This window comes from Scyliorhinus canicula, chromosome 8 (assembly GCF_902713615.1).
Source record: "Scyliorhinus canicula chromosome 8, sScyCan1.1, whole genome shotgun sequence".
NCBI classification, from domain to species: Eukaryota; Metazoa; Chordata; class Chondrichthyes; order Carcharhiniformes; family Scyliorhinidae; genus Scyliorhinus; species Scyliorhinus canicula.
This window is the reverse complement of record NC_052153.1, coordinates 62,501,657-62,529,556: the sequence shown is the minus strand read 5'-3', so window position 1 is coordinate 62,529,556 and position 27,900 is coordinate 62,501,657. Positions and strand designations below refer to the sequence as shown.

The following is a 27,900-nucleotide window of genomic DNA, read 5'->3' as shown; positions in this document are numbered from 1 at the left end:
CAGGGAAGAAGCTATTCTTGAGTCGATTGGTATGTGACCTCAAACCTTTGTATCTTTTACCTGACGGAAGAAGGTGGAAGAGAGTATGTCCGGGGTGTGTCGGGTCCTTAATTATGCTGGCTGCCTTTCCGAGGCAGCAGGAATTATAGATAGAGTCAATGGATGGGAGGCTGGTTTGCTTGATGGACTGAGCTACATTCACAATGTTTTGTAGTTTCCTGCGGTCTTGGGCAGAGCAGGCTCCATACCAAGATGTGATACAACCAGAAAGAATGCTTTCTATGGTGCATCTGTAAACATTGGTGAGAGTGGTAGCTGACAAGCCAAATTTCCTTAGTCTTCTGAGAAAGTAGAATCGTTGGTGGGCTTTCTTAACTATACTGTCGGCATGGGGAGACCAAGACAGGTTGTTGGTAATCTGGACACCTAAAAACTTGAAGTTCTCGACCCTTTCCACTTCTTTCCCATTGATGTAGACAGGGGCATATTCTCCTCTACGCTTCCTGAAGTCAATGACAATCTCCTTCGTTTTGTTGACATTGAGGGAGAGATTTGTCGTCGAACCAGTTCACCAGATTCTCTATCTCATTCCTTCTCTCTCGTCATTGTTTGAAATCCGACCCACTACGGTGGTGTCATCAGCAAATTTGAGAATCGAGTTGGCGGGGGATTTAGCCACAGTCATAGGTGTATAAGGAGTATAGTAGGGGGCTGAGGGTACAGCCTTGTGGGGCACTGGTGTTGAGGATGATCGTGGAGGAGGTGTTGTTACCTATCCTTACTGATTGTGGTCTGTGGGTTAGGAAGTTCAGGATCCAGTCACAAAGGGAGGAGCCGAGGCCCAGGCCATTGAGTTTGGAGATGGGTTTCGTCGGAATAATAGTGTTGAAGACTGAGCTGTAGTCGATAAATAGGAGTCTGGTAGTTACAATCTCCTACTCTTACTACTCTACTGTTTTTGCACTTCATAGAAGGGACATTCTTGTCAATCTCCACCTATCACTGACCCTCTGTCCAGCTCCTCTGCTCCATGAACCCCCACAACAGTTTAACTCTGATCCTATTTCCAGTTTTCTTTAGCTTTGACAAAGAGTCATTCAGACTCGTACGTTTGCTCCCTTTTCTCTCCACAGATTCTGTCAGACCTGCTGAGATTGTCCAATATGTTTTGTTTTTTTTCACAGGAAGGATATTGGTTCCGGCCCTATTGAGGTGTAAACTGCCCAGCTTGTTCAGATTCTGTTTCATGTATAAGGGCAACTGTACTTCTTCAGTGTGTTCATAGTGAGAGGCATAATTGAACTGAATAGAAATATCAGCCTACAGGCAGTTTGTCCCATGGCAGAGTCACATGATTACAGCCAGTGAGGTGTGACATGTCGACTGAATGCATTTCAAAACCCAAAAACGCCCCACTTCCAGCAGAACCAGTCCCAATGTCCCAGGAATCTGAATCCCTTCTTCCTAGAACATCTCTCCAGCCATGCATTCATCAGCTCTAACCTCCTGTTGCTATGCTCGCTAACGTGTGTCACTGGTGGTAATTTGGAGATTTTTTATCTCTGAGGATCTTCTTTTTAACACCTTACCTAGATCCCTGAAGTCCACTTTCAATTTCATTCCTCTGTCTACCCATGTCGTTTGTACTAATGTGAACCATGACCTCTGGCTATTCATCCTCTCCCCATAAGAATGTCCTGCAGCTACTCTGTGATATCCTTGACCCTGGCACTAGGGAGGCAACATACCATTCTGGAGTCATGTCTGTGGCTGTAGAAATTCTTGTCTGTTCTCCAAAACTATCAAATTCCCGACGACTATTCCTTTTCCACTCTATTTCCTTTCTGCCCCTGCAGCCGAGTCACCCAGGGTTCCCCAAACGTGGGTCTTGTTGCACTCCCTTGAGGAACCATCACCCTCACTGACACTCAAAATGAAGAACCAGTTCATGAGTGAGATAGACTCAGAGGACTCCGGCACAACCTTCCCCATCCTCCTAGGCTTTCTGGTGGTCACCCATTTTCTCTCTGCCTGCATGCGCCTAACCCATGTGGTGACCACCTCCCTAAATGTGCTATTCACATAATCCTCAGCATTGCAGCCATGCCACAGTGACTCCAGCCACCGCCCAAGCTCTGAAACAACGAGATCGGGTTTCTGCAGCTGGTGACGTGTGAAGTGTCCACGGTGCCCTGCATGCCACAAAACTTCGAAACGATTCTTAATTTCTAACGGCCACCCGTGATGGTAAAAGGAAAAGCAAACTGAAAATGTTGATAATCTGAAATGGAAACAGAGAATGCTGAAAGTACAGAACAGATCAGTCAGCACCCTAAGAACAGAAAGATGACTTAATGGGCGGGATTCTCCCAATGGGAGACTAAGGGCGCGATTCCACAAATGTGGCGAGTCGTAAAGGCTGCTGTGAAACTGGCTGTGTTTCACGGCAGCCTCCGCGCCCCCTCCCGGGACCCAATTCTCCCCCCGGGCGGGGCTAGCAGCGGGGCCCCATGATGCACGGCATCGCGGGCTTAGCGACGGTCGCTAAGCCCGCGCGCCAAGCGTCACGCCGGCTGATGCGCACGATGACGTCAGCCACGCATGCGCGGATGACGTCATCACGCAGATGCGTCAAATCCGTGCATGCGCGGGCCGTCATGTCCCTCAGCCGCCCCGCGGACTGATCCTGCGGGGCGGCGGAAGAACAAATAGTGCGCGGGTATCGGACCTGCTGCCCGCGATCAGTGTCCACCGATCGCAGGCCCATGCCACCCTTGGCACGGCCGTGCCAATCGGTGCCATGGTTGTCCGGGACGGGCACTTTGCGACCGTTTTCACGAACGCTGAAAGCAGGTGTGATGGCAGCCGTGAAAACAGCCGTAAACTCCGCGGTATTCGGCCCATCGGCCCGCGGAGAATCGCTGTTCGCCGTAAAAAACGGCGAGCAGCGATTCGTGTCGGAGGCGGCCGGAGGGGGGGGGGAGAATAGCGGGAGGCCGTGAAAATTGTCGGGAAGGCCTTCCTGCTATTCTCCGACCCGTCGTGGGCAGCGGAGAATCGCGCCCTAAGTGCCGACGCCGGAGTGAAAACCGGATTGTTTCACTCTGGCGTTGGAGGCCGCTCCTCACCTCCTATTCTCCCAGCCGCAGGGGGTTAGGAGCAGCGCCGTGTCATTTACGCGCGCCGGGCCTTGGCGCTGCGTAAAAGCGGCGCCGCGTAAATGACGTCACCCACGCATGCGCAGGTTGGCCGGCGCCAACCCACGCATGTGCGGTTGCCGTCCTCCACGAGGGCGCGGCGCAAGAAATGGAGGAGTGATCTTGTGGGGCGGCGGAGGAAAGGAGTCCATCCATCAGAGACGCCGGCCCGCCAATCGGTGTGCACCGATCGCGGGCCAGACCCCTTCTGAGCCCCCCCCCCAGTGCTCGATCCTTCCCCCCCCCCCCCAACAGGCCGCTCCCGCAGCGTTCGTGCGCTGTTCACGCCATCAGCGACCAGGTGTGGTTGGCGCCGGCGTGAACACGTCGTATTGGGCAGGCCGTTCGGCCCATTCGGGACGGAGAATCGCTGCTCGCCCGTTACAAACAGCGAGCGGTGATTCTCCGAGCGGCCTGCCGTAAATCTCGGCGCGCCGTTTTGGGGGGGGGTGGGGGGCGGGAGAATCGCATGCGAGTGCCGGGGCGGCGTGACGGGACTCGCCCGGCACCCCCGCGATTCTCCCACCCGGCGTGGTGGGGCAGAACTGCGCCTAATGTTTCACTGTAGGTCCATAGTCACAACTGGAAAATAGGAGGTAAGCATGCTGTGGACCGAACTACATGAAGGGGCCAGAGAGAAACAACAGGTAACAAACCAAGAATGGTGTCGCTTGTCATGGATATTTGTTCATTATTATATATTATACTCAGCACAGAGTCAGGCCATTCATACAACTGTGCTGGTGTTTATACTTTACACAAATCTTCTCCCATTCAATTGACCTTATTTGAGCCTTTCAGCATATCTTTCTATTCCCTTTTCTCACATCGGCTTTTGAAAATGCCTAACATCTTTCAGATGAGATTTCAAATCAGGGCGCCGTCTACCTGCTTGTGTGAATGTAAAAGATCCAATGGCAGTATTTTGAAGAAGAGCAGAGGAGTTATCCCCGAAGATCTATCCGATATTTAGTCCTCAGTCAATGTCACACCTGGGAGATTGTCTGTTCATTAACACATAGCTGCTTGCGGGAGTTTGCTTAGAGAAAAGTAGCTGCCAGATTTCCTACCTTACAACAGTGACTGATACGTCATTAGCTGTAATACACTTTGAGACATCTGGCGGTCATGGAAAGCACTTTATGAATGCAAGCCTTTTTACTATGTTCTTTGCATTAACCACTTTCTGTGGTAGTGGGTTCCAAATTCTAACAGCTCTTTGAATAAAGAAAATTCTCCCTATATCTCTATTGGAATTAATTTGCATTTCCTATGTTCTATTTAATATTTAGGGCCCCTAGTTTTCGATTCTCCCACAAGTGGAAACATTCTTTCTACATCTATCCTGTCCAATCTATTCATAATTTTAAAGAACTCTGCCAGGACACCTCTAAGTTTTCTCTTTTCTAAAGCAAAAAAGACCAAATCAGTTACATTTTTCCTAATAGCTCTAATGTCTCAGTTCTGGTATCATTTGGTACTTTTATGAACGTTCTCTGATGCTTCAATGTCCTTTTCTAGGCTGTAGCGGATCAGAAATATGCACAATATTGGTCACAGTCACTAGTCTCATGCAAGTTTATCGAACTTTACTACTTTTGAATTGGATAACCTAGGAAAAACGTCTCACTGATTTGCAAATATATTTAATTACTTTCCTGACTTGTGATTCTGCTTTTACTGATTTGTTTACTTGTATCGCTAGATCCCTCTGCTCGTCTATCCCATTTTTTGCTTGTTATTTTGAAGGTATATGTGATGTTTCTGAATTTCCAACCAAAATGCATCATCTCTCATTTATCTATGTTAAAGCTCATTTTCCACTTAACTGCCCAGTCTGCATGTTTTCTCATGTCTTCTTGTCACGTATTGCCTTTGCCATGGCTTTGTTTGAGTGCTCCAGAACCTGCACTACTGTTCCTGGTCTTTACCACAATCCTACTGGAGCCTTGATGCATCAGCAATCACTGGAAAATGTAATGAAGCAATGCAGCACATAACTGTCACAGAGACTTGTGTCCAGTACAGGTGCAGAGTCTTCAGCCAGTTTAGTCATACTCTCTGGAATTTCCAGATCACTCAGTTTTACTGTTTCTCTACCCTCCTTCCACCTTTGAGATCGTTTTTGAACTTACTTCTGAGATCAACCTTTTGATTACCCATTGCGACCTATTCTTCTTTGGAATGGCATCCATTTTCCACACATTTGTCTGTGAGTTAACATGCGATAATTTTTACTTTAAAGATCTTGTCCTTCTGATAGCCTGTCGTTATACCCTGACACTGATCTGGTCATACCGACAACCTCCATTCCGTGTGAAAAAAGATTAACTTTCTCATGAAGCACTGACAACATGATACTTGACTGGACTGTCAGCTGAAAAAGCTGGCTGTTGGCATGTATGTTGAAGTTGTCATAAGTGTACAATAACATTTGGGACAATGTCATGGTTGAATCTCCAGCAGCTGGTACCTCGAAAAATAATCTTTGATATTGTCTACTGACTGACTCTGGCTCTGATGCTCAAGTTAACATTGAAGTACATTATAGACTAAAAGAGAAAATGCTGGAAAATCTCAGCAGGTGTGGCAGCATCTATAAGGAGAGAAAAGAGCTAACGTTTCGAGTCCAGATGACCCTTTGTCAAAGTACATTATGGACATCCACTCATCGGATCCCTGCGCAAATAGCAGGCAATTTTTATTTAATAGCTTGGAATTCCCGTGTAAATGGAGGTTTCTATGGACTGGGAGTGAATATACCAATTCCCATCTGTTTCCCCTTTCTCTTTCAGTGGGTGCAGGGGAGGTTATCTAGAATGTCACCAGGAATTAGGGAATTTAGTTATGTATTGCAACTATAAAGTTGGAGCCTGGAGGTTTAAGGGGAATTTAATGGGGGTCTTCACATTTATGCATGATTTTAATAGCATAGAAAAGGAGTGCTGCTAGTTAGAAGACCATGATTTATGAAAATTAGCAAAAGAGCCAGGGACTGGGGAGGGGGGTGTTGTAGATAAGGAGAATATTTTTGAGCTGCAGGTTGTTGTGAATTGGGATACAGTGCCTGAAAGGGTGGTGGAAGCGGGTTCAATAGCAACTGGCAAAAGGAAAATATTTGAAAAGGAAAATGTTTCAGAGCAATGGGAAAGAGCAGGATAATGGAATTAATTGGGTAGCTTTTTCAGAATTGTCATAGGCACAATGGTTTGATTGGTCTCCATTGTTCATTTTCTATGATTCTGTCACACATACAAACGCTATAATTCCCCCACTCTTTTCCAATTGTTTGCCTTGTGATGTGGATTATGTTGGTGCATATTGGATGTTGTAGCTCCACCAGGATGAAAATCTGAACTCTTAAGGTGCATCTCTCTCTGTAGCAAGTAGAAATCCACAGCATCCAAGGCTCAGGTAGGCTTTATGGATAACTTCCGTGAATTTCTTTCAGTTTTTCTCATGTAACCGTGGCTAATGAATGCTTTCTGATTGAGAAATGAGTTTGTTGTTCTCCATTTTCCCGCACAAAAAGTATTTTTTCTGAAATAAATAGATTGTGAATTAACTTTTTCCTTCATTATTTTTAATGCAAAAATGCGAGAATTCTGGAGGCCATTGTTATATCTTTCCCTTAGGACTGATAAAATATTTATAGGTTTTTGGAACATGTCCTACAGGATGGTATAAACCTATATGTGTTCCCATTACTTTTACAACATACATTAAGGTCCATTCGAGTGCAATAGCCTAGACGATAACTTCTGCAGGATTCTCCCAAGGGACCGAGCATAGAATTTCTAGTGGCCTGTGGAAGTTTTATAATGATGTTAACATTCAGGCCTTTTTACATCTTTCTACAATCGTATACAAGGAGAGTTGGACTCGAGATAAATATTTGTATTACAAAAGAATTGAATGCCAGGGTGGGATGTGGGATCCATGACCTTGTGCAAAGTCATACCCATGGTACGCGATCTGTTATTTCCTAAGTTAGAAGGGATAGGTGCCATACACAAGTTATCCTCACATGCTTTTATTCGTCCCCAGCAGCTGATTCCAGAGGGCCATGGCCAACACCTTGGGAGCTGGTCAGCTGCATCTATGGGGTAGTTTAAGAATATAAAACAAAAATTGAAAACATATCAGAACGTGAGAGGGAAGACGAATTACATAACATATCCAATTTTTTCCAATATATTGTTATTAAATAGCATTTTTATTTAGTTGTTTATTTTATTTTTGTCTTTTTATCTCTCCGTGCCTCCTCAAGTTATATATCTTCCTCAGCTGCGAGGATGAGCAAATTGCTGCTGCCAGAATTCCTTGACCCCAGAGCTAATTGTTAGGATTACAGGAATGATCAAGTGTGCCACATTTCCTCACTTTGTTGAGTAAATGGGAAGTCTCTAACAGGTACTTGGCCATGGCAATGCTTGTGACAAATATGAAGCACTGTGGTTTTCATTATGTCTGATTGCTTTTCATTCTGTGGTAGTATGACTAGGGGTACCTTACGGTACCTTAGAAGTGAGCTGCTATTGGTGCAGAGGACTCGCTGCCCATTGGCCTGGGTAAGTCATGTGCCTCACAGCCGATTGGCTGAGAGGTAGGTAGCTCCGCCTACAAGGCAGGATATAAGAACCCGTGCTTCCCGGCAGTCGGCCATTCTTCTGTACGTCTGCTGCCGGGCACACATCTTGTGCATTAAAGCCTATCGTTTGGATCTCATCTTCGTCTCGTGTCCAATTGATAGTGCATCACATTCAAAGTCAACCTCAACCAGTGGCGTGCAGGGGGGGGGGGGGGGGGGGGGGGCGACGGTGCGTTGGCCCCGGGCATCCATTGGATGGGGGCACCAATCAGAGGCTATTGCTCTTCCCAATGTCACCCAGATGCCTAAATTTTTCCACCTGAATTTAACAAATTGTTTTGCTAAGGGGGGGGGGGGGGCATCACAATCAAATCCAGTGACTACCGACATGTACCTTGTGTCAGGGTGAGGTGACTGCGCTCCCAGACTCCCCCGCGGTGGGGAAACCGCTCTATCAGCCGCGCGGGACTGCGCATGTCCAAGGGAGGGGGAGCTCCTCACATGCAGGGAAAGGCCCTGCCCCCTGATCTGCGTGCTGAGATGTTGACCAATGAAAAAAGATTGAGGACCGGAGGGACTGTGGTTCTCCAGCCAATCAGAGTGCGGGCTTTGTGTGAGTGATAATTGAGCTTTCACACCGACGGAATCTTCCTCTTGTCTCCAACATCTGTGAGTAAAACACTTTCTTTTCTCCCCCTTTCCATTTCTTTTTTCATTCTGACCATCAATTGGTCACTTGCAGCAACTGAAGGGAAAGGAAGTGAATCCAGGGAGGGTTCAGACTCTGGAAAGCTTGGCCCAGGTCTCTCTCTTAAAAATATTGACATCCTTTGCTCCCTCAGTTTGACACATGAAATGAAATGAAAATCGCTTATTGTCAGGGGCTGTTTAGCACAGGGCTACATTGCTGGCTTTGAAAGCAGACCAAGGCAAGCCAGCAGCACGATTCGATTCCTGTAACAGCCTCCCCAAACAGGCGCTGGAATGTGGCGAATGCGGAATGTGACAATAAGCGATTTTCATTTCATAAGTAGGCTTCAAATGAAGTTACTGTGAAAAGCCCCTAGTATTGACCAGGACACGGGGGTAACTCCCCTGCTCTTCTTCAAAATAGTGGCTGTGGAATCTTCAACATCCCTAATAGGGACAGACAGAGCCTCAGTTTAACAACTTATTTGAAAGAAGGCTGTTCTGACAGTGCAGCACTCCCTCAGTTCTGAGTGTGATTACGGATTCAGTCATTCACCCCAACTGCTGACACACCAGCGAGTTCACTCTGGGGAGAGGCTGTTCACCTGCTCTGTGTGTGGGAAGAGATTCTCTCAATTAACCAACCTGCTGACACACCAGAGAGTTCACTCTGGGAAGAGGCCGTTCACCTGCAGTGTGTGTGGGAGGGGATTCACTCAGCCATCCATCCTGCTGAGACATCAGTGAGTTCATACAGGTGAGAAGCCATTGACCTGCCCTCTGTGTGGTAAGGGATTCAGTCATTCATCCCAACTGCTGAGACACCAGCGAGTTCACACTGGGGAGAGACCATTCACTGCTCTCTGCACACAGCGGTTTAGAACATCATCTACACTGAAATGAAAATCACTTATTGTCACAAGTAGGCTTCACTGAAGGTACTGTGAAAAGCCCCTAGTCGCCACATTCTGGCGCCTGTTCAGGAGGCTGGTACGGGAAGTTATATTCAAAATGTTTTCCTTTCTCATAATATTTCTCAGTATATTAGGCCTTATACTTGAGTCTTTGGGGCATGCAATCAAGATTTGCCCCGGGCATCACCAGACCTCTGCACGCCACTGACCTCAACCTACTTTGTTATTATGTTATAAAGACTGCTGTGGTCTCCTTGGTAGCAGGCTTGAGGGATGACTTACACATACACGTTTTTCCATTACAGATGGACTTTGTAATTGATTCAGTTAGGAGTAGACCATGTTTCTTTTGATTGCTCCTGGAAGTTATGAATAGTGCTTCTTGGCAACAGGTTAAGAGTTACAAAAAAGAATGACCCAACAATAGTCATTTGAGTATTGAACAAATTGGGGCTTCAAAGAGAGAAGCATACATTTTAGGTAGCTTCCCATAAAATGTGTAGAGATGCAAGAAAAGGGGAGCAGTGTTCACAACAATAGTGTTGGAGAGATTCAGACAATATTTAAAACCTTGGCCGGGATTCTCCACTATCCGGCGGGGCGGGGGGTCCCAGCGTGTCGGAGTGGCGTGAACCACACCGGCGTCGGGCCGCCCCAAAGGTGCGGAGTTCTCCACACCTTTAGGGGCCAAGGCCTCACATTGTGGGGCTAGGCCCGCGCCGGAGTGGTTCCCACTCAGCCGGCTGGCATGAACGGCCTTTGGCGCCACGCCAGCCGGGACTGAATGGACTTTGCCGGCAGGCATAAGTCCGCGCATGCGCCAGAGCGTCAGCGGCTGCTGACGTCATACCGGCGCATGCGCAGCGGAGGGGGTATCTTCCGCCTCTGCCATGGTGAAGGCCATGTCGGGGGCGGAAGAAAAAGAGTGCCCCCACGGCACAGGCCCGCCCACCGATCGGTGAGCCCTGATCGCGGGCCGGGCCACCGTGGGGGCACCCCCCGGGATCAGATCGGCCCGCGCCACCTCTCAGGACTCTGGAGCCCGCCCGCGCCGCCAATCCCGCCGGTCAGGTAGGTGGTCTAAACCACGTTGGCAGGAGAGGCCTGTCAGCGGCAGGATTTCGGCCCATCGCGGTCTGGAGAATCGCCGCGGGAGGCCCGCCGACCGGCGCACCGCGATTCCCGCCCCTGCTGAATCTCGGGGGGGGGGGGGGTGTGGAGAATTCGGGACACGGTGGGGGCGGGATTGACGCCGGCCCCGGGCAATTCCGCCCCTTATTTTTGATGCAGTCCCCTTTGAGAAGGTAGATGATAGAATTTTGACAGTTATTTAAAATGGGCGGGATCCGCCGTTCGATCATGGCGTCGGGATTCTCCAGACCAGCTGCAGTGAATGGAAGCGCCAAATTCACCGCCCTCGCAAGCAGCAGCAGCGGGGTGGACTTGCATGGAAAATCCCAGCCAATATGCATATTGATGTTGCATATTTGCTTGTACGTGGTTCCATAAATTAACTTGCTTCTTCATTTAAACGTTGCGCATTTCTATTATTTAAAATATAATTGGAGATTGACCTCATAGAGATATTTTAGTAGATCAAATATAAATGACTTGTCCCAGATGTGTTATTGAATGTTTTCCCAAAGAGTAAAGTTGCTGAAGCGTAAGGATATGGAACTCACCGAGGAGAGATGTAAGTTAAAAGAGCCATAACATCTAGGATAAAAAAGCAGAGAAAATGGGAACAGCAACAACTTGAACGCAGACTGGGTGATCGCTTTGCGGAGCATCTTCGGTCTGTGCGCATTCAGGATCCTGACCTTCCTGTTGCTTTCTATTTTAACACAATACCCTGCTCCCATGCCCACATGTCTGTTCTTGGCCTGCTGCAATGTTCCAGTGAAGTGCAACGCAAACTGGAGGAACAACATCTCATCTTCTGGTTAGGCACACATCGAAGTACACCTTCCGGCCTGAACATCGAATTCAACAACTTCAGATGGTCAGCCCCACCTCGACCCATTTGTTTTCATTTCATTTTAACTGTCTTTTGCCATTTCTTTCTTTCTTAATATACATTTAATTCCCCCCCCCCCCCCAATCTTATCCACCTTTCCTGCACCTTTCTCCTCTTTGCTTCCCCCTTCCCCTCCCCCCACACCTACAGTTCATCCTCTGATGTTAGTTTCTCTGCTGTTTGACTTTCACATCTTTTGTCCTCTCTGGGGACTGCCATTAACACTCTTTCCCCTTGGTATCTGTGGCCATTAGCACCCAGTTTCCCTGGGTTTCTGTGGCTATGACTCATTTTTCATTCTCACTCCACAGTATAAATATTTCCCACTTTCTCTGTCTGTTAATAGAATCATAGAATTTACAGTGCAGAAGGAGGCCATTTGGCCCATCGAGTCTGCACCGGCTCTTGGAAAGAGCACCCTACCCAAGGTCAACACCTCCCCCTATCCCAATAACCCAGTAACCCCACCCATCACTAAGAGCAATTTTGGACACTAAGGGCAATTTATCATGGCCAATCCACCTAACCTGCACATCTTTGGACTTTGGACTGTGGGCGGAAACCGGAGCACCCGGAGAAAACCCACGCACACATGGGGAGGATGTGCAGACTCCGCACAGACAGTGACCCAAGCCGGAATCGAACCTGGGACCCTGGAGCTGTGAAGCCATTGTGCTATCCACAATGCTACCGTGTTGCACTTTGACAAAGACTCATCGGACTCGAAACGTTAGCTCTTTTCTCTCCCTACAGATGCTGCCAGACTTGCTGAGATTTTCCAGCATTTTCCCTTTCGTTTCAAATTCCAGCATCCGCAGTAATTTGCTCTTAACAACTTGAATTCATTTGATGACTTTACTTTTGTTGGAGATAGGGATGAAGTCGGCAGGAGAGATAGTTTTAAGGAAATCGCCAAAGGTAGAGGTAAGTAGGTGTGGGTTATTTTTGCATTCTGATCATTGAATAAGGAGTAATTTTGGCAAAGGGGAGCAGGGCCTGATTGTGATTGACATTGTCCAGTCAGATCAGATAAAAGTGTTTTAAGCAGCAGCTATTATAATTGCCAGAGGGTTCCTCGAAAGTCATATACACTGAAAAGGCATCAAATGGTCCATTCAATTTCACACTGCAATTTCACACTGCAATACTAGCCAGTGATTGACAGTTTTATTGGGCGAATTCTCTATTTGGGAGACTAAATTCTCCTGCCATAGGTGAATTGCATGTGATTTTCTCTGCCTCTGGGAGATTCCGAATACGAGCGATTCACAGCAATTCAGAAAATGAGAGATTCTGTAGAGAATCCACTATTGGGCTGTCATTTTGAGCAGGCAGCCCGATAGCGAAGTCCTGCGCTCAGCCAACCCCCCTGCCTCGCACCGCAAATCAGCCCCCCTCCCCGGCATAGGAAAGCAGCTCCTATCCCCGGATTTTCAGGGTGGCCCCATTTCCCCAAGTATTGGGGTGACCTGGCTGTCTAGCCGCCTCTTGAATATATTCAATGTTTTAGCATCAACTATCTCCTGTGGTAATGAATTCCACAGGCTCACCACTCTTTGGATGAAGAAATGTCTCCTCATCTCTGTTCAAAATGGTTTACTCTGAATCCTCAGACTGTGAGATTATCAGGTCCATTTCCCATCACGAGGTCCACCACATCAGGCTCAAGTTTGATGAGACTTGTTGTAAATCCCACCCACGTGATTCACGATCTAGAGGACTGGAGAATCATGCAGGGCCATAGAATATGGTGTCCGGCCTGCTAAGTGGATGCAAATGGGTGTCAGCATCCTCCCACTGGCGTGTGGGTGCGAAATCCGATCCTGCCTCCAGTGAGGGGCCGGAGCACAGCGATCAGTTTGGTGCCTGGTGCGAATCTGGATTTTGACCAGATTTCATTGGCCTACTTTGATGCAAACCACATTGTTTATAAACACTCTTGCTATGATTGACATCTCATTACCACATCAAAAGGAGCCAAGTTGTTTCACTTCCTCTTATTCACAGCGAAAGCACTTAGCCTGTTCAAAGTAGGGTACTTGAGATTCACTTCAAGTGTGAAGGGAAATGAAATTGATCAATCCAGATGTCTGGCTGTCTGGATGCTCCCAATCACAGTCCAGTAAAATCTCTTTGAAGTGAGTAGAGGCCTTGCAGATCAAAGGATCTGAGGGGGTTTAAACACTGGTGAGGCAAGTTTTGCTTTCTATAAAGTTACAGCTACTGCTTTCTCTGCCTGAGGCAATAGCTTGATAGGGCGGGTAAGTTTTAAAGAAATTATTTTTTACTGTTTTTGTCTGGATTGCCCTTTAGCTTCCTGGCAGCGATGACTGATGGGGTAGGGGTTTTTGTTATGGGATGTCACTAATATGGGGGTTTTCTGACATGGACGGGTTCTCTGTTATTGACGTGGTCTCTAATATAGGGGGTCTCTTATATGGGAGGGTCTTTGTTATGGGGGGATTATCTGTTTGCGGGGTTCTCTGTTATGGGGGCGCTCTGATATGGTGGTTCTCTATTATGTGAGGGCCTCTGTATAGGGTCTCTGAGAGGAAGAGTTCCCTGTTAAGGGGAAGTATCTACTGGGGTCTCTGATGGGGTTCTCAGTGGATGTGTCTATGGTGGAGGTCTCTGATGGGGGGGTCTGATGCTGATGGGGGTCTCTGGTGGGATGGTCAGTGGCGGGGGGGGGGGGGGGGGTAGCCCACCGTCATGCTTGCGATCTGTGGGTAGGAGTGACCCAGCAATTCTCCGGCCGATTGCTGAACGCGGTTTCGGCGTCGACGATCGGAGAATCCAGTCCCTTGTCTCCCGAACAGCCCTCCTACTCATTTTGCTGTTTGAAACCAACACCTTTGACCAGGCTTTTGGTCCTCATCCCCAATATCTCCTTATCTGGCTGGGTGTCAAATTTAATTTTATAATGCCTCCCTGGAGCACGTTGGCACATTTTATAGTCTATTATGTTACAGATGCTATAGATGTTATAAATACAAGCTGTTGCTGTTTACATTCAGAATGTAAGAATAATTTGCTGCCTATACTTTGTAATCTTGGTGTCAATCTTCACTCTAAGTTGCGCAGGTGTATGGCAGCCATGCATGGGACAAACAGGTCACTCACAAGCAGTTATCCCTTTAAGCTGTGCTAAGCCTAAAGAGCCAGGCAGTGTAAGAAACTGACCATGCACAACAAAGAGAAACTAGAGAAACATCGCTTGGTGTATAGAATTTTTGCTTACTTAACTACTCCTTTTTAAAAAAAACAAATATACAGTTCTGGTATTTGAATGTGAGTGGAAGTTAAAACTGAAAAAAAAAGTTTTACTGGCATATCTCCAAACTTAAATCTTGTTCTGGTACAATTGAATCCTGATAAATGCGTATCTAGTTTGCCAAGAAATGTTCCGCTTGAGTCAGGATTATGCTTCATCAGAATTTTTATCTAATTCAGATTTAAAAAATAGCTAGTTGGCAAACCCTTGTACCAGAACCCATTTAATCATACAGCACTTGAGCTGAAACAAAACAGAAAATGATTAATAAGTTACATTTCACACAAAAGAGATTAGATTTCTGAACTATTTTGGCATCTTGAGGTAAAATATCACAGTTGGTTTGCTTTCATGATGATGAACATTAAAATAGAGTTGAATAAAACAGCATATTGAATAATTTTGTCCAGAAGTGTATATAGCATAAATATGTTAAATCTGTGTTCTTCAAACTTTTTTCCGGGGACCTTCGTGACCCACTCCGGCCGACCTGAGCAACTCACACCGGCCGACCTGAGCGACCCACCATTTTCTCTTACCTTGTTTGTTGCTGACAAAAATGGAGGAAATAGTTCTGGGTCTCTTTGGCCCTCGTACACGCTCCTCTAATGGAACCTGTTGGATGAAGGTGAAGCCTTCCTGTGTCGGAAAGTATGGAGTCTCCACCTGTCCAAAGTTTTGAATTTTGTTCCTGCAAAATTTTATCAAATAACCCACCCCCGAACTTGTAAAAAAAATATAAAAAGTAAAATGAAGAAAATAAGTGAATAAAATGAATAAACCCCACCCCCCCGAACGTATAAAAAAAATAAAATGAATGAATAAATGAAAAAAAATAAAAATTAAATGAATAAAATAAACGAATAAAATGAATAAAACCCCCCGAACTTGTAAAACAAAAAGCTGCGACTGTTTAAAAAAATTGCGGCCGCACTGCGCATGCGTGCCCGATCATCGGCACGCATGTGCATAGTTTTGCACATGCGCGTCGATGATTGTGCACGCATGCACAATGCGGGCGATTTTTTCTTAACATGTTCGCAGCCATTTTGAAGGCCGCTTGGAGCCGGCGTTATTAAAAGCCGGCTGCTGCGCGGGGATTAGCGCAATCGGGAGCGCCACGAAGGACGGCTCCACAACCCTCCCGACACCCGCCCACGACCCACCCGCGGGTCGCGCCCCCGAGTTTGAAGAACGCTGTTAAATGGACTGCAATTCTATACAATGAATTGGAAACAAGTTAGTACATGTGATTCAATGCAATGCTGGTGTTACCAATTTTGGTTCACGTCTTAGCTGCATGGTTGCATTCAGAGCGGCACACTTTAAGAGCTCCTATAGAGCTAGGATAGATTTACGCCGCCAATTTACTTGTAATGATAGCATAGTCCAGGGGTGCAACAACAGCATCCAATTGTTGGATAATGAACTGAATATGCCAAACAATCTCTTATACACCTGCCACACATATATTGAATATATTCAAGAAAACACAGGGTAAAATGAAACAAGATATGAAATGTTAAGCTTATGACAGAACAAGTGAACATTCAGAGCAAGGCATTGTTGGATTTAATCAGGACAAATTGTTTTTCCATAATATTAAAAAATAATGATCGTGCTCTACTTTTACACAACAGTGGGCTACCGTGCTTGACTTGAATTGAAATAACTCCTAACTACTCTCTTGTTTTCTGCTTCTGAGCTTGCCAAATGTTTGTCCTTGGAGCCTTCTGTTTTAAAACCTGACTGACTGCCTATGTCTTTGTCTTTTATCACTCCCTGGTCAAAGTTAAGTAAAGCCTGCCAGATGATTGCTGCCAAGTAGCCAGGTCCAGAGACTTCCCAGCGCAATGGCTGTGAGGTGATAATTCATGCAAAGTCAGAGTAATTCATTTCTTATTGGGCAAAACAAATGGATTTCAGCCCAGGTAAATGTGATGTCCTCAATTTTTGGACCTAAAAAGGATAGAAACAGGACACTTCCCAAATGTTGAAACACTAAGTGGAGGTCCAAAGAAACTTAAGGAGTGTGGCCAGGAGTGGGGGGAGGATGTGCTTGTGCATAACTAAACTGCCATGGACAAGTACAGAATTAATCAAAAGGGCTAATAATGGAATTCGGGCCTTTTATCCAGTGGGCAAGGTAATAGAAGTCAAGATTGAACCATACAAAGCCCTGTTGGAACAACACCCAGGTCTGTGGGTGGGTGGGGGGGGGGGGGGGGTTTGTAAATTTACTCAGATGAACTTCCTGCTGCCTTTCTGCCAACCCCTCACCGGTTTCTAATTTTGGGGGGTGGAAGTGGGGGAATTGGAAGGCGGATGGGAGTGAGGCCCAGGGCAGCCTGTCTGCATTCACCCTCAATTGAAACCCTTAAATGGCCACTTGTGGATACTTCTGGACACTTAAAGGCCACTTCCCGCCTGGCCACAATTTTGCGGTCGATGGGTGGAGGTCAGTGATGGGGTTGGAGAGCCTGCTCAGGTCTGGGGTGGAAAAGAGAGATGAGGAATGACAATCACTGGCCCCGTTTCCAGAACAGACACCATTTCCCAAATTTATGTGCCCTGAATTATTTCCAGCCTGGCTTTGTCGTAATGACGCCTGTCTCCCTCAGGGCTCCCTTCCTGTCCCTGGTGCAAGACCCTACGCCTACCTGGCCCTGAGGGTTCTTGCACTGAGACAGTTGGGACTGCTTGTAATCCCAGGTCTCTGACGCAGGACTTCCTCCCAAGTGAGTGGTAGAAATCCTGACTCTAGCTTGGAGCATCAATGGGTTGCACAGCCAACTGCTGTGCTTGGCTGGATGCATTCCTCATTGAGACTTCAGGTGGCGATGTGGGAACTGCACCATTTGACAAATCCTACTTGTGGAGTACTGTATGCAGTTCTGGGCACCGCAACTCAGGAAGGCCTTTAAGACAGTCCATGAAACCTGGGGTGGAATCTTGTGGAGGCAACCAAGGTGTTGGCTGTGAGCTAGAGAGCCATTTAGACCCTTGCATTGTCACTTTTAGGGAAGGCCCACTGCACTTTGTGCCACTCAGGCACTTGACATGCCTGCAGAAGGTCTTCCACGGCGTTCAAAGACTCTGTGCGGGTGGAACTTCTGCCTACGGAGGGCTATTGATCAATCAGGGACTGGCTGCTCCTCTGTACTTGCAGCACTTCCGGGGAGTCAATGCTAACTGCCAGTATAACACACACCCAAGGCCTCGGATTAAGGAGGGACCCAGAAACAGGTGAGCGATGATGGGAAATGGGTCAAGGAGTAGTGTTCATGGATCAGATGGATTGGGGGGGATTGGGGGGGGGGGGGAGGTCAGCAGAAAAGGCAGGAAAATGGTTTTCTGTGGGCCACCCCTTCCCGGCGTGGGGTGCCTCAATGAGGCACTGAGTAATTCTGAATGAGACAGAATTGGCTTGTCGTGCTCCCTGCTTATCAAGCACACCATCACTCCCGGTTCAATGCCAGTAGCAGTGGGATGAGACCCTTAGGTGGGCATTAATTGTGCATGTAAGGGACTCAATTTGTTGCATAACAGGAAGGCCATGCACAGACTTAATCAGGATGGAGGGAAGAAGGTGATAGGGCACCCACCTACCACCCACCCCTAAATGTGCCATGGGGGAGGATGCAAGATTTCATCACTGGACTCAATGGGCAAAATTCTGACAGAAGATTATAAAAACTAAGGTTGTATTCCCAGGAACTTTGAAGGTTAAGGGTTGATTTGGTCCATGTTTTCAAGCTATTAATAGAAACAGATAGGATAGGTAGAGATGAACTACGAGCATGATTCTCCATTGGGAGATTATGTTCTTCCGCTGGAGTTAAATCACTTCTGGCTTGTGCTGGTGCTAGGAGTGGCACCCAGAAGCGATTGACTGTCCCTTGCCATGCAAATTTATGCATGGTGGGGATGGTGAGGGATTCTGTCACAGATCCTGCTATCAGGCCGCCATTTTGAGAGGGCAGCCGATAGTGATGTCCAGCAGCTGGCTCCTCTCCCCCAACTGCAATGCAGATTCTGCCCCCTTCCTGCTGGCAATTATCTATGATTGACAGCTCATGACCACTTCAAAAGCAGTTAAGTGCTTTCTGCAGATCAAACGGGTTAGTAAAATCACTTAACTCCTAGATGTTTATAAACATTGTTGGGGTAGTTTCACAGTAGGCTACTTGAGATTCATTTATGCATGAATGGAAATGAAAATTAACAATCCAGACGTTTGGTTGTTTCGAAGCTGTTAATTACAGCCTAGCTAAAGCTATTTCTCTTTGAAGTGAATAGAAACCTTTCAGATCAAAGGAACTGAGGGGGTTGAAAGACTTGTTATTATGGCTTTCGCTTTCTATGAAGTTACAGCTGCTGCTTTCCAGATATCTGGCTGAGGCAGCAGAGGTAAGGGATAGATGAGTGAAAAAGCAGTGATTTCTTCACTGGGCGTGACTTAATGTGCAAATAACAGAGTCCCATTTTGGGTGCGTATACCGTGGACTTTATTGGTGCCTACAGGTTTTTTGGCCTTGGTGAGGAACACCGTGCCGGTGCCGCACTTACCTCATTTCCTGCACTGGTGAGCTGATCAGGGCGCCATTTTTAAATGCTGCCCTGATCTTTCGACCCTCATCTGAATCCCCATCATGGAGTCTGGACCCCCCCCGCCCCAACTTACCTCTTCGGGAGTCCTCGAGCCCCCCACCTCACCCCACCTTTTAATGGCAGGTCACCCCATGCCAGATCCCTGGCATGGGCAATCTGGCACCCAGGAGTCTCCAATGGCCATGGAGATCCCTCCAGGTGCCATTACATCTGGTGCATGTTTGTGTGGACCAGTGCCAAATGGAGCCATGGAGAGGTCTCCCAGACATTGGTGTTAGTTCTCAGGCCTAGGGAGAATTGGGTGCAGATATATTTAAATGAACATAATGACTCATTTAAATATGTTAATCTTTATCTCGCCCAGCACAGAGCCATGTTGGCACATATTTACACTAATCCACGTCCGTGTGAATCCCAGCCCAGATGGATTGAATGGCCCTATTTATGTTCCCTCTACTTTCTATCCATTAACCAATCCTGTCCACATGTTGATATATTACCGCAAACTCCATGAGCCCTTATCTTGCCTATTAACCTTTGTACCACATCAAATGTCCTTTGGAAATCCAGGTACAAGACATCTACTCTTTCCCCTTTTTCTCCCTACTGGTTACACCTGCATAAACGTCTAATAAATCTGTCATTTCTCTTCAGTAAAACCATGATGATTTATTCAAATTGTTTAGGGCAGCACGGTAGCACAAGTGGATAGCACTGTGGCTTCACAGCGCCAGGGTCCCAGGTTTGATTCCCTGCTGGGTCACTGTCTGTGAGGAGTCTGCACGTTCTCCCCGTGTTTGCATGGGTTTCCTCCGGGTGCTCCGGTTTCCTCCCACAGTCCAAAGACGTGCAGATTAGGTGGATTGCCCAAGATAAATTGCTCTTAGTGTCCAAAACGGTTAAGAGGGGTTTACAGGGATAGGGTGGAAGTGAGGGCTTAAGTGGGTCGGTGCAGACCCGATGGGCTGAATGGCCTCCTTCTGCACTGTATGTTCTATGTTCTATGAATCATACTATACTTTGCTAAGTGCACTGTTAAGACTTCCTGAATAATAAATTCCAGCATTTTCCCAACAACTGATGTTTAGCCTCTAGTTCATTATTTTCTCTCTCCCTTTTTTCTTAAAACGCGGTGTAACCTTCACCAAAATCCAAACTAATGGGACTATTCCCAAATCTGACCAATTGACTATTTTTACAGATTGCTCTTCCTGGTGATATGTGCATATATTTATACTTCTGTGTGTATTTATATATTCTGTGCATTTCACTTGGATTTCTAAATCTCCCTTCACCTATTCTCCCTCCTCCTGGTTAGTTTAAAGCCCTGCCCACTGCCCACCGCTTTGGCAAAGAGTCATCCAGACTCGAAACGTTAGCTTCATTTTCTCTCCACAGATGCTGTCAGACCCTGTTGAGATTGTCCAGTATTTTCTGTTTCTGGCCCAGTAGATTAGCTGACTCTTCCCCGAGTACTCAAGTCAATGCACCAAGAATTTAAACCCCTTCTCCCTGCAGCACTCTCCGAGCCTTGCATTTAATTTGCTTATCTGTTTGAACCTCTGTCAATTGATGTAAATGGCCTACTCCTGATCTTAAGTTGGGGAAAGTCATTCGCAGATCAACCATTTTTTATTTTGCCGTTCTATTTTCCTCTAAATGTGTGGGTAAACACTTTGGCTGATAATCAGCACGGAGTTGCTTTCATTTCCAGCCCTCCATTGTACTTTTGCAGGAAATGTGGTGGGAACCTTGTTTACACTTGTAAACGTGGTTTACACTGTAATTCCAGCAAAGTTAGGATGGCACAGTGGCAGCCGCTCTGAGGGCTGTTTCAAGAACTAGCATTTACAAAATAACTGCTTTTCCAAATCCTTTGCATGGAAAAAATTGTCAAAACAAATTCCGAAAAACGCTAAAGGAAAGTATAACCAGCTTGAGTTTCTTGGCTGTTTCATGATGTGGTTGGAAGCACTTGTGTATTTTACAACCATATTAATGCAGCTCCAATCAGCTTCAGTTCACTGTTTAATGGCCTTTGCCACATTTGGCTTTCTGGCTGGTTTCAGAAAATGAAAAGTAAACAAAGCAATGAAATAACAGCAACATTTTCAATAGTGATTTGGATATCTCTTGAACAGGTGTCGAAGTGATTATTCAGCTTCAACACTTAAACACTTGGGGGAAAAAAAAATCTCAATTTAAAATAATAATGTTAACGCTGATGCAACTGTGAGTGATGTAAAATTTTCTTGCATCATTAAAATTATAACAAAGAACATGGAGTGCAGAAGGAGGCCATTTGGCCCATCAAGTCTGTACCTACCCACTTAAGCCCTCACTTCCACACTATCCCTGTAACCCAATAACCCCTCCTAACCTTTTTGGTCACTAAGGGCAATTTATCATGGCCAATCCATCTAACTTGCACATCTTTGGAATGTGGAAGGAAACCGAAGCACCCGGAGGAAACCCACGCAGACACGGGGAGAATGTGCAGACTCCGCACAGACAGTGACCCAGCGGGGAATCGAAGATGGGACCCTGGCGCTGTGAAGCCACAGAGCTATCCACTTGTGCTACCGTGCTGCCCATAACACTGCAATGGAAAAATTATTCAGGGACTGGACAACCACCTAATTTTCAAATCAAATTTGCAACAAGGAGCAACACTGTATTCTCATTGTTAATGACTATTTATTCATATCTTGTGACTGCTTAAGTGTTTTCAACTTTAATTCCTCCTCCGTTTAATTCCCCCCACTTCCTTGAATATTTCAACCCGCACCACGATGCAATATTACAAAACCTCACCCCACACCTGGGGCCGAGGGTGAGATTTTCTCAAAATTCTCTGACAATGTTGCTCTTTAACCAAAGTTCAGAGGTAAGGTTTATCCCCCTTGACCGTTAGCATTCAGGAAACAATTTAAACCATCAGATGTCACTACTGAAGCTTTTCAAAATGATTTTTTATCTCTGATCTTTTCATACAGGCAATGGATGGGCAACTAGGGAAGGGCAATGACTGCTGGCTTAGCTAGCGATGCCCACATCCTGTAAAAATGAATATAAAAAACATCCTAAGGTACAGTCCTGGCACTGGAGATTGTTTAGTAACTACAGCTTCTTCTTAAAACCTCATTTCAATGGCTCATTACAGAATAGGAGAAGTGTGGTGCTCTTGCATTGCATAAGAATAAAGATAGTCACCTGGAAAACTGGGATGAGCGGACAAAGCTCTGTGGAAGACATCAAATCCAGATTGCCCCACATTTGTGGGAAGAACACAGTCTTCAAATGAAGGCACCATATTGCGAGGACTAGCTTGGCATACATTTCGAGAAGTTTCATTATAGTGAGGCGGGTAAAAAGTCTGTAGCTGGCCATAATAACCTATAAAGAGAAACAAAGCAATGAGATAATTAATTAGGCCTAATCAGACTCAATTGTAGAAGTTTACTTTTGTTTTGTTACTTCTGAAATTCATCTTCTAAATTCTGTAAGCTGTTTTCTCAGAATCAGACAAAGACAGGTGGTGAAATACTCCATTCCTGAGACTAAGGGCTGGATTCTCCAATTGCCGCGCCTAAGTCGCGTTCGGCGATTGGCCGGGGAATCTGTTTTTACGACAAAATCAGAGGTGACGCCAGTTTTCGTATGCTCCGGCCCCTCAAAAACAGCATCATTGCCGACTCCGCCGCACGCCGCCATTGGGACGGTCCCAGGACGTCACCGGAGACCCTTCCCTGATGCTCCGCCCCCAATGGGCCAACTTCCCGACGGCATGTGGCGCGTGTGCTCATAGTTTCCGGGGACCTCGCTTTGTGGCGGTGGACTGTGTCCAGCGCCGCCATAGTCGGGGGTGGGGGTGGGGGAAGCATTCCGCTGGCCGTGAGGTCTTCCGTGGGGGCTGGGGGGACTGGTGGAGGATGGTTGGGGGGTGGCAGGGGGCATTATCTGGCAGGTCCACATGCGGCCGGCGCCAAGTTGCACGGCACAACCGCTGCAGGTCTCTGCCTTGCGCATGCGCGGCCACCGTCCTGGCAATTATCCATCCATGTCTGCGGGTAAAGCCGAGAGATTTACGTGGCTCGGCTGCTAGCTCCCCACCGGGCAGAGCATCGGTGCGGGGGCGGTGCTGACTTTTTGGTTGTAAGGGGGACACATGCTCCGGACATAGCCTCAAAATTGGAGAATCACGCTCTAAGTGTTGACACCAAGGCAAGATTTGTGGACTTCTACAACAGCAAAGTTGGTGCAGCACCAGGTCCAATTCAGCGACTGTTGAGGGGCTAGTACCGGCGCCACGTGGAACACAATCGATTCCAATCAGAAATGGTGCCGGATTCGCCAGATTTGTGACTGACACAAAGGAGGCTGAACACACTGCACTCCCCACACACACCACCCCCACCAACACGATGGCAGCGAGGAGAGCGGCACCAAGGTGCCGGTCTTGAGACACTTCTGGACACCATGGAGGAGAGGTGGCCTGGGAAGGAGGCTGCCAGCCCCCTCCGTTCGTTGTGCCTGGGAGCAGGTGGCTGAGGCCGTCAGCACCATGAGCAACACCGTCCTGACCAGCCAGCAGTGCCGGAAAACATTGCACAACCTCCTCAGGACAACCAAGGCATGTAGGCAGCACTGTGCCCCTGGCAACAATCCCTGTCCCACACACCCGTAACACCCCCCACCCCCCCCACCACCACCACTCGGAGGGCATCAGAATTCCCCACCCTGCACCACATACCGGCACTCATACCGGCTGCCATGGCCGGGTGTCCTGGCCACTGAAGCCACCAGCTATCCACCCCCTGAATAACACTGGGCATTTTCTGTTCCTCCCCAGGAGAAGGCTGCCCATAACCGCTGGGAGCGAGAAAAGACTGGCGAGGTATCGCCAGACCTCTGGCCCCCCGCCCCGGCAGAGCAGAGGGCCTGGGAAGTGGTTGGCTATCCTGAGGAAAGGGCAGTCGCAGGGGTGGAGTTTGGGCGAGGAAGTGAGATCCGACTGTGTTGTGGTTCCTCGTGATACGTACGTCCACCACCCCGTCAACACCACCCTCACCCGCACACCACCTTCACCCCACCCTCACCCCCACATTGCCACTCACCCCCACACCACCCCCTCATCCCGCTCCCCCCACACATCCTCACCACCCCTACTCCCCTTCGATCGTGGTCTAATCATGCATCGTCTTGTCTCTTGCAGGAGCTGCTGGTGATAGGGCGGGTCCTTCTGGTGTCCCCCGCCCCCGCCCACAGCCAGAACCCCAGGTGCTGAGCAGCAGCAAGGATACAGACACAGCCGAGAGTCTTCAACCCGAGACCTAGGAATAGCCTGGATCTTGAGTCCGATGATGACACTGATTACCAGGCACATCTGTCTCCAACACCCACCTCCATCCCAGAAATACTCACCTCGGTTGGGCACTTTGGTGAAGAGGCTCCTGGGACATTATCTGTTGTGCACCACACACATGCTCTGGAGGTAGGAACACCTGAGGGGGCGGAAGGTCAGATTCGGCAAGGGATTCGGCTATAGATCAGCATATCCAAGGTCTAGGACAATTTGTGCAGGTGGTGGCCTAGGCCCAGGACAGGGCTGCGCTCTCACAGGCACCTATGTGCCAGAGCCACCTGGACATTGCAGCGGCGCTTCTGGGCATGGACCAGTCACAGCGGGCCATGGCTGAGTGCGTTGGCGGCATTGCCCAGGCACTATCTGACATGACGCAGACAGAGAGGGAGGTGGCCTAGTCCCAGAGGGAGATGGTGCAGTCACTGGCTGATGTGACACAGACCCAGAAGGTGGTGACACAGTCAGTGGGTGATGTGGTGCAGTCTCAGATGGAGGTGCTCCACAGGCATGCAGACTCTGGCCGAGGCAAATGCGGGCCTCCAGGGCTGACAGTGCCAGGTGGCGGGGGAACCTCAGGGGATAGCTCCGCTCGCACTTCCATCCCAGGGGGCTTTCGGGCATCCCGAGGGAGGAGGAGGTGATGGTGCCTGTGCCAGTACTCCTGCATGGGAGATGCTTGAACACCGCAGAACCTCGAACTCCTTCCCCCCCTGTCTCTGGCACATCTGGTGGGCAGTGGGCAGACAGAGCGGCACCATGCCACCTTGGTCACCCGAGTAGCAGCCGCCCCAGAAGACACCAGCCAAAGGGGACCCTTCGTAGGGCTGGAATCATAGAAGGCCCCCTCCTATCCTGTTGTACCATCTGGGGATTCACCTAGATGTAGCATTATGGCCTGTAAGTCTAGAAAATTAGACATCAGTTAAGTTGGCACGTTTGCAGGGCATAGTTTAGTGATAGGGGCTAGGTCACAAATCTATATATATGTTTTCACATTAAACACCTATGCACAATATTACAACCTGCCTCAGTACTCTGTCAGAAGGGTATGAGGGGTGGGCTGGCTCAGAGGGGGTGAGGGAGGGGGGGGGGGGGATGGATGGACGTTGGGGGTGGGCTTGGTTCAGGGACCACAGTTCAGTCAGTGCTCACCATTCCCTTGTTATGCAACCCCCCCCCCAAATGTCCCAACCTCTACCACCCCTTGGGATTTGACGGGGCCATGCGATGGAATGGCCGGCTCACATTCAGGGATCACCCAGGTGAAAGGCGGAAAGTGCAACCATGGGCAGGAGTCAGACTTTGTTGAAAGATGTGGAGCACCAGAACACATCGCAGAGCGGGTTGTCATCATCCTCCATCCCATGGATAAGAACCCTGTGACGGTCAACCCAGGGCCCACATCCCTGTGCAGCAGGTATGTATCACGGAGGGGTTTGCAGTTGGGGGGGAAGGGGGGGGTGGGGGGAAGGTGGCCAGGGAGAGGGATAGTGTGCAGGTGGGATGCGATGTCCGTGCCCCTGGTCAATACCTCCTAGACGGTGAACTTGGAGGCGATCAGAGCATCCCATGGGTGTTGGCCCTGACGCACGCATTGTGCGGTCTCCTGTGCCTGCCCGGGCCCCATGTCCTGCCCATCCTTGCTCTCCCCACATCCTCCTCAACTGATGATGACTGGCGTTCATTCTCCTCTTCCAGCATGTCGTCTGTCTGATACGTGATGTTGTGGAGGACGCAGCAGGCTGCCACAATGCGGGCGGTCCTCCCAGTCCATAGTGGAGAGCCCCTCTAGAGCAGTAGCAGTCCAGGCCCCTGAACCGCATCTTCAGGAGGCCGAAACGCTGATCAATCATGCTGCATCGGTTTTGTTGTAGCTGGTTTTCACATCAATCTGTGGCCTACAGATAGGCAACATGAGCAACGATCACAGAGGATAGCCCCTGTCGTCCAGGAGCCAACCCCTCAGCCAGGGGTCCGCTTCGAAGAGGCTGGGAATTGTCGAGTGTGCCAGGATTAAGACGTCGTGTACACTGTCCGGGTATCAGGCGCAGATGTGCATGACACGCATTTGATGGTCACACACCAGCTGCACATTCATCGAGTGTCCACATGGACTTTAATAAGTCCCTTGACAAGGTCCCTCATGGCAGACTTGTATAATAATAATAATCTTTATTAGTATCACAAGTAGGCTTACATAAACACTGCAATGAAGTTAATGTGAAAATGTCCTAGTCGCCACACTACGGCGCCTGTTCACGTACATTGAGGGAGAATTCAGAATGCCCAATTTACCTAACAAGTATGTCTTTTGGGATTTGTGGGAGAAAACCTGAGCACCCGGAGGAACCCCACGCAGATACAAGACAAACGTGCAGACTCCGCAGACAGTGCCCCAAGCTGGGAATCAAACTCGGGTCCCTGGCACTCTGAAGCAACAGTGCAAACCACTGTGCTACCGCGCCGCCCTGGAACAGAAGATGAAGCCACATGGGATCAGAGGTGAGCTGGCAAGATGGATACAGAACTGGAAGACAGAGGGTAGCAGTGGAAAGGTGATTTTCTGAATGGAGGGCTGTGACTAGCAGTTTTCCACAGGGTTCAGTGCTGGAACCTTTCTGTTTGGAGTATATATAAATGATTTGGAGGAAAATGTAACTGGTCTGATTAGTACGTTTGCGGGCGACACAAATATTGGTGGAATTGCAGATAGTGATGAGGACTGTCAGAGGATATAGATCAGTTAGAGACTTGGGAAAGATGGCAGATGGAGTTTAATCCGAACAAATGTGACGTAATGCATTTTGGAAGGTCTATTACAGGTGGGAAATATACAGTAAATGGCAGAACCCTGACAGGCAGAGGGATTGGGTATACATATCCACAGGTCACTGAAAGTGGCAACGCAGGTGGAGAAGTTAGTCAAGAACACATACAGCATGCTTGCCTTCATCAGACAAGGCATTGAGTATAAAATTTGGCAACTCATGCTGCAGCTGTATAGAACCTTAGTTAGGTCATACTCGGAGTACAGTGTTCAATTCTGGTCGCCACACTACCAAAGGGATGTGGAGGCTTTGGAGAGGGGACAGAAGAGGTTTACCAGAATGTTGCCAGGTATGAAGGGCATTAGCTATGAGGAAAGGTTGAATAAACTTTTTTTTTTCTCACTGGAACGACAGAGATTACATGGCGACCTGATAAAAGTCTACAAGATTATGAGGGACATGGACAGAGTAGT

General features: G+C 48.0%; 1 protein-coding gene across 1 annotated transcript in view; it reads right to left on the bottom strand.

Annotated features, from left to right (window-relative positions):
* The window catches only part of glis3 (GLIS family zinc finger 3), a 716,605-nt gene that overhangs the window by 17,802 nt on the left and 670,903 nt on the right, over positions 1 to 27,900 (bottom strand). The window contains exon 9 of the mRNA XM_038804655.1: positions 22,508 to 22,690. Coding sequence (XP_038660583.1) covers positions 22,508 to 22,690 — 183 coding nt within the window. The remainder of the gene's footprint in view (positions 1 to 22,507; positions 22,691 to 27,900) is intronic.